Here is an 11646-nt window from a genome sequence, read left to right on the forward strand (position 1 = left end):
CGAGGCCAGAATAGACCCACCAATCCAGACAGAAGACATTCTTTGAGGGGATGCGGCTGTGATGAGGTGGTCACTGGGGCACATACTGGCTAGTTCCCTCTGGAAGCGGTCGGCAAAGCCCTGCATCATAGTGCTGCCCCCGCACAGCAGGACGTTCGCCACCATTTTTTTGCGGGTGTCAGCATCGCACTTCTCAAGGCAGGTGAGCGTCAGCTGCGAAAGCCCCGGCTGCTGTGAGCCAATTAAGGCTGGTTTGAAGAGCGCTTCAGCACAAAGGAATCTCTCCTTGCCTACAGTGACGAGGTGTCCGTCTGGCAGTTCGTAATCCATTTGTTGTTTCTGAACAGGCAAACTCAAGTCCTGGGTAAGGTCCAGGGAAGTGTAACAACACTTCTCTTTGAGGGCTTGTACAACATTTAGCTGGTATTCTGTGAATGTGTTTCCAGACTCATTTAGTAACTTCATGAGGTAACGTGTGATGTCCAAGCCAGCATAATCTACTCTCCCAGTAATGCTACGCAGAACGTAACCTTCGTAGATGGGAACCACGTGGGAAGCACCATGGCCAATTTCCACCACAAGAGCTGAGGTTTTTCCATAGGAGTACATGGATAAACAGGACTGGTAGGCAACGTGGATGGCAGGCATGTGAAGCCCTTCAAACATCATCTCGGCATATCTCTTCTTGTCAGTGATGGAACACAGGGGAGGCACTGACACCAGAACAGCATGGTCCTCTGGCTGAATCTTCATCTCTTTCTGGAAAATACACTCCAAAGTGTCTTGGACACAGTTCCAGTCCACCACTGTGCCATGTCTTACCGGGTTGATGAGTGTTAAGGGTACGCAGCTGTTCTGAAGTGCTCTTCCAACAAAGGTTTCTTTTTGACTGCTCCCATCCTCCCGCATGGGCTTACCTACTGTAGATGAAACAATGCAGGAAGGCCATGGGTCCCCTGCAAAGCCACACTTGAAGTAACATGTGCCAATGTCTACGACTACTGCTCTAGTTTCCTTCACAGCCTTGAGGCTACCCTTGGTTGCGGACACGTGCCCGTCCCTTACAGTCCTCCAAGGGCTCGCGTCTGCCGCTGCCATTCTTGCAGACCTTTCCTGTGCAGCTGTGACTTCATACAGCGAGCGTGGGACACGGTTCTTGGCAGCACTGCCCGGCCATCTCTCCACCTGGGGTCAGCACAAGCAGCAGGTGCTGCCTGGAGCCCTGGTGGCAGCAGTTCTACTGATGCCACAGACTTATGACATCATACGCAGGCTTGCCCCTCAGAAACCAGTGCTCTGCCTGCAAGGGTGATGATCCTGACTTGAAGACAGCCGTGCACCATTCCTGTACAGATGGATGGCAGGACTCTGCACTTCGCTTTGACCTGCTCTGAGAGGTACTAAAAACCGTGCCACCCACCCAGATGTGACGGGCCGTGAGGCATAAACAGCGCCTTTAACTGTGGAGCAGTGCAGCTTCCCTTTGTGTGGCTAGTGTTTGAAATCAGGCCACAGCCAACCCCTCGCCCTTACTGTCCCCATTCCGCTACAGGAACGTCTTTGTTCTTTTCCAGCAGCAACGGGTCACTCTCTGACCCATGAGAGCGTGTGTAACAACGCACTGCTGCGCAGGGGCACGAAAAAAGAGGACACCCTCTCCCCTCAGAACACATCATCAAGAGTTGCGAATAGCATTTCCTGCGTATAACAAAAGCTCTGTGTGCTCTTTTACTGAAACCCATTTCAGCCAGAGGGCATCTCACTTACTTAACACGTCAAAGCTGGGTTTGGAATGAAATTGAACCCTACAAACCAGTTCTGGACCCAGAAAAGAGATTCTTATTCCTACTTCCCTGCTCCCTCTCTGGGAGCTCACACGTTGATGACAATCAAACGATAGAGGCTCACCAAAATCCTGATGCGGAGAAACAGGGCAGCATTAAACCACATGGTTTCTGTACCAACCTCAGCATATACAGCTGAGCTACTGCAAACCTCGACAGTTTATTACTGTGGGGAGCAGTAACGCTGGACATTGCGTATTATACATGTATTTTTATATATAAATGATGGAATACATCCTTGCACATGAAAAGAGATAGGCTGCCCCTCTTAGTGCTGCTCGGCAGCTGAGGGTAAGTTCAGCAGCTCCAAAACCTTCAGGCCCTGTTGTGGCCCAGCAAAGCAGGGACACTGTAGCTGATGCTCCTGCCTTGTACATTCCTTGGACAGGTCTGCTGTCAGCCACGCCAGCCTCTGCAACATCACCACTGAAGGGAACCTTCAGTGATAGGCAGAAGACATCAAGAGAAAGATGTCTAAATCATTTTTGTTTCTTTGCCTTCTCAGTAGAAACCTAGATCTGGGCTCAATGCCTCAACCTCTGAATCCTTTCATCCAAACACAACACCTCTTCCAGACTTTGGTTCACATACAGATTAGCGTGGCAGTACCACAACAAAGCTGCAAACACACCTTCAGCTTCAGAAGTCACTTTATTTTACGTTGGGCTCTTTTTTTTGTCTAAGCTATTACAAAGTTAGTATGCTGCTGTTTCCAGGCTACTTTTTCCCATGCTACATTTGTCATTCCAGTTACCAAACCACATACATGTCCACTAACGCTTCGAGGTCTTTGTCATAGCCTGAAATCTGACGACCAGTTGTAAGACAAATTTTTGCAACGTCATCTTGGCCAATGTTTCCTGAGATGTTCCTTTAACTGTGGGATAGTGGACAGCTGTTGTTTGCAACAATGGCATCTGAGGGGCAGTTTGAGAAGTTCAGAGACATGATCCTTCACCGTCACTTTTCCCTTGCTTCTTACCATCTCTATCACATCTGAAAAAAAAGAGGCAGGAGGTATTGGGACCATGTGGCATCGTGAAACGCACAACACTGCAGAATCTGCACACTGCTTCGCAGGGACAGCACATCGTCACCACATTCTAATTTAAACCAGTCACAAAATGCAGTTGACTTTTACTTAGTGCTATTCCCCGATATCTGAAATGACATAAACCCATTCACTTATTGCAACAGAATTTATGGCTTACTCATTTGTTTGAAAAAAAGCCCAAAGCCAGAACCCACAAGCAGGATTACATGTTATGAAATACATTTTCTCACCATTACCTTCAGAGTTTAAGAAGTAGTCTGTAGTAAAAGAGTTCCAGTGCTTTTTGGTTTTCAGGGCTGGAGAATCAAAATCCTGGCTGATTACATGCAAATGCAGCTGACTGAAACAAATACATTATGTAGATAAGAGAGAAGAATAATGTTAATGCCTGAAGTTCCTTTGCAGTAGTATCAGCTGCAAACATGATTCAGTGGAGTTGGACCGTCAGCCTTACAGGGGGTCAGTTTTGACCATGTTTGACCCACAGTCCTGCGGCAGCAGAAACCCAGTCTGTTCTGGAAGCACTGTCCCATGCCATGCGTTTCACATGAACAGTTAAGGTCGCTAGTCTGCGACCACTGGCCCCTAACTACAGTCTATATTCCTGCTAGTTTCCAAACAGGCAGAGACAGTGGCTTTAACAAATCAAAGGTTTAAACTTTTGTCGAGTACCTGAATGGGACTTGATCAGTGACTCAATGCTTCATCCAAGAACAACTTAGGAACACTGAGTGCAGTATCTGCAAGCATTTGGACACTGTAACATCTGGACTTACTGACACACAAGATTCAAATTCTTGCTCAATAGCGGGCAGGACTTGATAGGCTTAAGAGTCACACTCTGACCCCAGATGTCCCTAGCACTTGGCCACCGGCAGTGCCACCTCTGTTGCTGGGACCACACCACAGGCGTACCACAGCCCCAGCTACAGACCCTGCCAGGGGAACCCAACAGGCAGCTCCTACTGGACCCACGCCGCCTGCGGAGCCCACCAGAGTGTATGCAGCAGTGCATGCACAGCTGCACCCAAAGGACTCAGACACCAAACTGTTTGTAGTGTTTAAGAGGACAAGTTGTTCTTAGCAATGCCAGATCACAGATTTAGCCCCAAATCTGTATAACCAGAAGAACAGGGTCTCCACCTGATGACTCATCTAGGTCTTACCTCATGCTGGGGATAGCATGGTAACCCAGTCTGAACTCCAGATTCTCTCTGGCAGGACACTGTTTGATCATTTTCTGCCCAACTGCATGCATATGTTCCAGGAGTTCAAGATGGTCCCTGGTGACTGACTTCAGGCTTGAAATGGGGTCCCACGGTAAGATAAGCCAGTGGTAACGTGCCTTGGGATATTTATCCTTGATGACTACAGTCTTTTCATCTTTGTAAACCTTGCAAAACAAGTAACTAGATTATTTACTGATTGAAAGTTAAACATCTTAGCACACGTTATGTGTTGCCAGTGCAACTGGGACCGCCAGGGAAAAAGCCAGGAAACATTACTGGATGGGGAGAAATATCAAGCAACAGAGCATTCCGCTTCAAGGAGGACTTCTGCTGGAACAAAGCTGGTCCAGGATATGCGCCCTCTTCCTCATAGGGCCAGCTGTGTTAGGACAAGGGGAAATGGTTTTAAACTAGAACAGGGTAGGTTCAGGCTAGAGGTAAGGAAGAAATTTTTTACAATGAGAGTGGTAAAACACTGGAACAGGTTGCCCAGAGAGGTAGTGGAGGCCCCATCCCTGGAAACATTCAAGGCCAGGTTGGATGGGGCCCTGAGCAATCTGATCTAGTTGGCAGTGTCCCTGCTCACTGCAGGGGGGTTGGACTAGATGACCACTGGTGGTCCCTTCCAACCCTAAACATTCTATGATTCTATGATTCCATACCACACAGCGGAAAGCTACAGAGAGATGTTCTAGCACCCTTCTTTATATACTTTAAGGAAAAAGCTTTCTATTCCTACAGAGCAGTAAGTTAACCCTTGCTACAGGTGCAGACGAACTGTCTTGAAAATCACCTGGACTCATCGACACCAGCGAGGTCTAGGAAACTACTTCCACCAGGTTATGTTCAACCTTTGCAGTCTCTGAAACAAAAATCACGGCACTGTGCTCAATATGGAACACGTAGAAATGCACTGGACTGCCTCATCCTTTGCAGATTTCTGCAGCAAAACCCAAGTCTCTGAGGTGCTCAGCACTGCAGACCTCCACCGGCATTACAAAGACAAAAACATTGAAGTCCAAACTATTTCAGTTTGTGCTACCCAGCGTGCTACTTTGTAAGATCACTCAAAACAAGGAGAACAGTCTCCTATCTGTCATGCCCTTTTTCTCATTTTTATTTTTTTGCCTTCTGCAACAATTTGATGCACAGAAACAGTAGCAAAGCACATGCAGAGGCCCAGGGGACAACCTGCCCCTGCAATAAAAATCTATCAGGTTCTGAAAGAGAAACTGTGTGCTGTGTCTCTGGTCTCTTAGCAGCGTGTCTGTTGGTGAGAGATGGATGATGTCTTTGTCATCTTTGCTAATTATTCTCGTATGTTTATATACAGGGCTGATCAGTCTTGCTCTACAGGAAGGAAGATTAAAATTTTATCAGCACACAAATCATAGGACTGATTCTTCCAGCAGCAAGACTTGTTGATGCCGCCATATTTTTTTATATACATGTACTAGTGTGTCTGCATATGCAAGCGGTAGGAATGGGATCACGATCAAGTTTTTTCAGAAGAAATAAATATTTCCATTTCTTTAATATTTCATTAAAAAGCAAAGATAGGAGTCATATTGTTTGTGTATTTAGTTTGGAACCACAACAAATGAAGTTAACACTAAGTCACAAACAGTTATCTGTGTTGCAACACTCAAAGAACAGTTTTACAACCAGCTTGTCTTTCGGGTCAAGAAAGCACTGTCTTTCATATAGCATTGGTAAGGGCTATATGAAATAGCACTTAAGTGATGAAGGTCAAGCTTCACGTTTAAAAAGTAAGCCAAGTATTTCAATAGCTTTATCATTCCCCATCAAAAGACTAATTTGAAACCGCTGGCATTTCCAGGAGAATGAGCATTCAGTTCTCCTACAACTCTACCCAGTTCAACACTTTAGACTTGAATTTAAAAAAAAAAAAATAATCAAGAAATAGGGACCTTCTCATTAGTTACCAAGTAAATTATTTTCAGCCTGAGTGTGATCATCACCTGAAGCAGCCCAGCAAGGCTGTGGGATATTCACCCTTGGAGATCATCTCCATTCACATGGACAAGGGCTTGGTCAGACTGGGTGACCCCAAAGGTCTTTTCCAACTGAAATGATTCAGTGAATTGAAGAACCAAGTATCGCAGGTGTCTGTGATACCCAGCCTCCTGAACACATACTCTTGCTGAGAAGTACAAAGGCAAAACCACATCTCTAACATTAAGATGTCCATGCAGCAGTCAGCCAGCCAAAACCCAAGCTAAATGGACCCAAACTTCAGGCCTCACCCTGCCAGACAGTGGAATATTGATGGAGAGCATTCTTCCTATCTTGGAGTTGAGCTAAAAAGCTTGGTTTTGAGAAGGTGTTGTCTACATATTTGCCATAACTTAAAAATAAAATGAAAGTAGGTTCTATACATGGATAGGGGAGATCATCTCAGTGCTCTCTCAGAATACAGTAATGAGAAAGCGTGTATATGCTGCAGCCACAAAAGACATTTGTCAGACTTCTGTGTCTTGAGTCTGACCTCCCAAAAAAGCAGGCGGGAGACAACAACAAAGCAGCTCGAGGAAAACCATTATGCAGCTGCAGGGAAGCAGAGGGAGGGAGGTGCACCTAGAGCACCTGCAGAAGGTTAAAAGAAGTCACCCAGGAAATTCCTGTTGGCACAAAGAAAGTGAGTGGAGGAGGAGCCAGGGGTCACATCCCGTCAGCTGGCACAAAGGCACTGTAGTTAAGTTTGCAGGAAACCAGGAAACTGCACCATGCTTGGAAACAAGGTAGAGCTGACTGGCGGAAAACAGGAACCTCCACTACTGGCTCAGCTTCAAGCCATGCCACCATTTTAGGTGGTTTCCCTGAAGAAACAAAGCAACGGCACTGCTTGCCTGCTCTCACAACAACCTTTTTGAAATCTGTTGGCCAAATTTGATAGTGCAGAGAGCTCAAAGATAATTAAGATAATGACATTCTGCAAAATCAGTAGAGACTCCCAAATTAATGCTACCACAGAGAGAGATGCAAGTACAATTTGGCCCTTATGCACTACTCCACTGGTTAATCAGATCATTAAAGTAAACTGCGGAGGGAAGAAAGCAAGCCCATTTAACTCTTGTTAGACAGGAACTACAGTAAAGTACAAGCGTACAGCTCTCACCTGCATTTTTGGATCTTGCATGGAGCTCTTTAGACCCTGACTCCAGTGTCCTAAATGTTCCTAAAGCACAGAAGGAAAAAATAATGTGTAAGAGAATTAAGAAACCAAATAAGTATGTTTTAAAGTACTTGGTTAAATACTGTCATTAGTACACAACAGTAAAATAACAGCTGAATGACAGCTGAATTATTTCCTTTCTATAAATGCCAACACACCTGCTTCAACTGCCCCCACAAAGCTACTTTTGAAAACTTTTAACAAAATACTGTTAAAAGTTAGAAGTTAAGTCTTTCAAATGTTGGAAACATAACAACAGAGAGCTCTAGATTTGTTTGAATTTAATAATTTGCACATAGTTATGGCACAGTTGATTACTGTTGATGACAGATTATTTTACTAAAAGACCTTCTGCTTCACAGATCACAAAGGCCAAAGAAGGTACAAGGATCTCCATTAACTGTCCTATCACACGCTTCTCTGCACAGAACAAGGAAGTGGTTGCAATGTGTGGCCCTACTCAGGTGTATTTATTTTTTGATACTGTGCAAGGAGTGGCTCGTACAGAAAACAGGAAAGGCACAGGAAGATCAAGCCAACACCAGCAGGTATCTCTTAACTTGGTTACCGAACACCTCATAGAAGGTGCCTCAAGTGCACTTTTTTCAAAACAGACGTTTCATCTGTTCAGATCACTTTACAGGCATTATCAACAATGATATTCATCATATTCTTACAGAGGAAGATGTTGAAACATTATTATAGTGCTGACAGAGAAACAGTGCTCATACCACCACAAATCTGGCCCTAATGTAACTAGCCCGAGTTCACAAATGAAGTAAGTGGTCAGTCAACACTCAACAACCTGGGACTGAAATTTTGTCCTGAGGGGTTTCATTTCTGTGCCTTCTCCTCCAGCAACTGCACTGTTTTAGTTCCAGATGCACTAGGCAGTCTTTTACTTTGTCCACGCCAGCAGAGCTAAAAACTCCCATTCAAAAGATTCTGGCTAGTAACATTCATTAATGTAAACATAAAGAATGACCAAAGCAGTTGGGGAAAAAAACAAAGGCAATTAAAAAAAAAAAAAAAAAAGTGGGTCAAGCTGTTCCTTTCTCTGTGCATAAGCTTTTAGATAACCACTGCTCTATTTTGTAACACAGTAGATTTCATCTCACGAGCCAGCACAGTATCCTTGTGTGACTCCAGCGACACTGAGCTCATGTGGACTGTCCTAGCAGGAACAGCAGCATGACCAGAGATTAAATCCTCACCCACTACAAGCAGGCCCCTTCACACAGACCCACCCCCCAGCTCAGGTTAGAATGGGTGCCAGGTGACTTTATCAGGGTGATGTCTTTGCCTCAGCGCATGTCAGCTCACACGCTCCGAATGCTCTGAGGATCTGTGTTGACCTGAGACGCTTTCCCATCAGTAGTACCCACGAAAGTAAAAGATCAAAGCCCCAATGAAGACAGCCCCAGGAGAAACAGCACAGGTACTAATACCAATACGCTTGCCTTCTTGCTCGAAGTTCCTTCATGTGGAGATACAGGGGTATCACTTAGCTTGGGATCTGCAGAACTGCCTCGTCTATCCACCACCTCCATCTTCCTTGTTTTTCTGGGCACAAGCTCTACATCGTCATCCTCGCAGGAGTCCTCACATGGCATCCTGTCAGTTTGTATTTTCCCTTCTGCTTCCGTAACAGTTTTCCCTGACTCCTCAGCAAATTGCACTGTGTAGGGGTAAAGTTTATTCACAATATGCAGAATCTGGCCTGGCTTCATTTTCACCTCTTCATCCTTGCCAATATTCACGAGATCAATGCTAGTTGGGTTGACTCCTATCTTTGGTAGGGAGAAAAATTAAAAAAAAAAAAGCAAATGATGTTGTAACTGGAATCGTCCACCACCCCTCCATTGTCTTGGAATATCACTATTCTGGAAAGCAAATGCATTTTGTATTCACTGCACCACCTCCCCACGCCAACCGGCTCAGGAGGATCAGGGAAGCCCAACACTGGGGAATCCTCTCTATGGTCCAGTCTTGCGACCACAGCTGTCAGCACACAACCCGCAGGGCCGTGGGACAGTTCCGCAGCAGCCGGCTACAGAGTTACAGCAAGACCTACACCACACTTTGCTCAAAAAAATTAACAACCTATTAAACAACTGTTAAAGCCTTAGTAACAATTATTTCTGAAGAGTAACAGTAGTTCTAACAAATTATTTCAGTTCAATTATCCCCAGAAATTTTCCTGGTTTTAAATTATTTTACTTCCTCTTTCTTCTCCTATTTACTACATTTTGTTTTCTGCTTCTACCGCATGCTGCCCCATCAACACATTTGCCTTCAGATCCACAAGCACACTCTTCTGGCTTCATTTCAAGAGAGAAAGGAGTTCAGGCTCACAACCACTGGCTCACCAAGCACAGCTCACTGCTAACACTTGCAACACACTCTCTCCTGCATAGGCCAAAAAAAAAAAAAAAACCAAAAAAAAAAATCAGGAAAAGTGTCCCTCTGAGCCCCCAGAAGAGTCCACTACACAGGGATCACCTCCTTGCTCCTACCTTTTTTGTCTTTCCCAAGCCAAATGTGATAACCTTTCTCCAGCCCACAGAAGACTGTTCAAACATGGTGACAATTAGCTGTTCCTTGAAGAGAGGATAAACCTCTCTGCCCATCTCAGCATATTCCAGCCTATCTGTATTTTAATGCTTTTATTTTCCATTTTGCACCTTACACTTCCACAAAACTATTATTTATCCTATTCTAGCAGAAAATGAGGGCAGCAAAGTCAAATTTTTACCTGCCTCTCTCATTGCATCAGTTTACAGCTCTATGCAACTCTAAAACAATTTTCCCCTCAAAACAGTGGTTTTAAGCCTGAGAAGTTACCTGAAGTTTAGCTGATAACTGAAAAGCAATACATTTTCCTCTGCTTCAGGCCTAACTGATTACACAATGTGGTGCAGGCAACCTACATGACTGCTTCATAGACGGATTCTGCCTGATCATGAGGGTGACCCTAGGGAAATTAGGAGTCTCCAACTTCAGCAAAATGCTTTTGGCTAACGTTTATGCATGAAGCAAGTTCCAGGAAACCAGCTCTTTCCTGTGACTGATAAACTGTCACAGAATGTTTCTTTACCTTTGTCACTGCGATACCTGCCCGCTTCACAAGATGGTACTGTGCCTCTCATCACTTGGTATTCACTGTGATGAAGCACCCGCCCGATTCCAGCCAGGATCTCTTCAGCCTACAGTTCTGCAGTTTCACTCAAGTACACTTCACATCCTCCAGGACAACACACTATTGAACAACTGATCACTGTGCTGCACACGAATCACCTGGGAAGCAACTCTAGAGGAGGCAGTGAAAACATGCTAGCACCCACCGACAGAGACTATTCCCAGCCCTGAGATTCCAGTAATACTGTGTTCAAATTGCAGCTAAGGCTGACTTCTGCGGAAGATCAGCTGAGAGATCTTTGCCGGATTCACCAGGTGCCAGTGGGGTCCCTGTGCTTACTGAGCTCTGGTGTTTTGGCAGAAGACATTACCCCTCAGTTGGTGGAACATGTTGACGTGTTGTCCACACGTGCTGATGCTGCAGATGCACATACATGCCCCAGCTACCTGAAGCCAGAGAATTTTCCCTTCGTATTATCTCAGGGATACTGGTCCTCATAAGTATGTGAGATTAGGCCTACATCCATCCAGTTAGCAACACAAGAATGCCTGCAGTGCTGTCTCACATCCCATCCCTTCCCAAAGGTGACCACACCTTTTTGATCAACCATCAGAACAAAAACCTTCCACAACTGCCCAGTCCCATTAACACAAGAACCAATTTGACCTTAAATGAAGGGCTGCCTCAGCTTTAGAAGTTTAAGGCTCGGGAGGCAGATCAGCATGTTTAGGGGAAGAACTCCCAAAATCTCCCAAACGTAGTGCCTGGGAGAACAGTTTGAGGATTCACAGCAGCATTCCCTGATACTGCAAGTCTGGCTGTCTGAGACTGGAAAGTATCTGGAAGGAATAGTGCAGTCTTTCCATCGAGGTGCACAAAAAAAGAAAAAGAAAAAAAAAAAAAAAAAAGGACAGAACCCTTCCGAGGACCACTCGCTGTGCTTGTGCTCTCCTTGGTCATACAACAGCTTCAGGCCCTTCAGACCCCAATTCAGATCAGAATCATCACCTGCAGCATTTGTGGAGTTTAAGTACAACAAACAGCCCAGTAAGTAGCAGAAATATTGTATGCCCATTTAAAAACATACCTGCTTAACTGTGACATACCCCTTGTTACAGTCTGCTTTTAACTGGACTGGAAAGAAAGAACAAAGTGTCACAAAACAGTCTAAGTAAAAAGGCCAG

At 45.1% G+C, this 11646-nt stretch overlaps 2 protein-coding genes across 5 annotated transcripts in view; both read right to left on the reverse strand.

Moving 5' to 3' along the window:
• ACTL7B (actin like 7B) overlaps positions 1 to 2373 on the reverse strand; it is a 3861-nt gene extending 1488 nt beyond the window's left edge. Inside the window, exon 1 of the mRNA XM_009635243.2 lies at positions 2 to 2373. Within this exon, the coding sequence (XP_009633538.1) occupies positions 2 to 1098 (1097 nt within the window). The 5' untranslated portion in view covers positions 1099 to 2373. The remainder of the gene's footprint in view (position 1) is intronic.
• Positions 2374 to 2509: 136 nt separating this feature from the next.
• APTX (aprataxin) overlaps positions 2510 to 11646 on the reverse strand; it is a 10662-nt gene continuing 1525 nt past the window's right edge. Inside the window, exons 2-7 of one of the 4 annotated variants that reach the window (XM_035890781.1) lie at positions 11550 to 11596; positions 8772 to 9113; positions 7267 to 7326; positions 4065 to 4291; positions 3135 to 3238; positions 2512 to 2840 (exon numbers count right to left, since the gene is read on the reverse strand). In XM_035890781.1, the coding sequence (XP_035746674.1) occupies positions 2686 to 2840; positions 3135 to 3238; positions 4065 to 4291; positions 7267 to 7326; positions 8772 to 9113; positions 11550 to 11596 (935 nt within the window). In that variant the 3' untranslated portion in view covers positions 2512 to 2685. Of the gene's footprint in view, positions 2841 to 3134; positions 3239 to 4064; positions 4292 to 7266; positions 7327 to 8771; positions 9114 to 11549; positions 11597 to 11646 lie in introns of all 4 variants that reach the window. The other 3 variants (XM_035890782.1, XM_035890784.1, XM_035890783.1) reach the window with 3 other exon arrangements.

This window comes from Egretta garzetta, unplaced genomic scaffold (assembly GCF_000687185.1).
Source record: "Egretta garzetta isolate BGI_Z169 unplaced genomic scaffold, ASM68718v1 scaffold22, whole genome shotgun sequence".
In the NCBI taxonomy this organism is placed as follows: domain Eukaryota; kingdom Metazoa; phylum Chordata; class Aves; order Pelecaniformes; family Ardeidae; genus Egretta; species Egretta garzetta.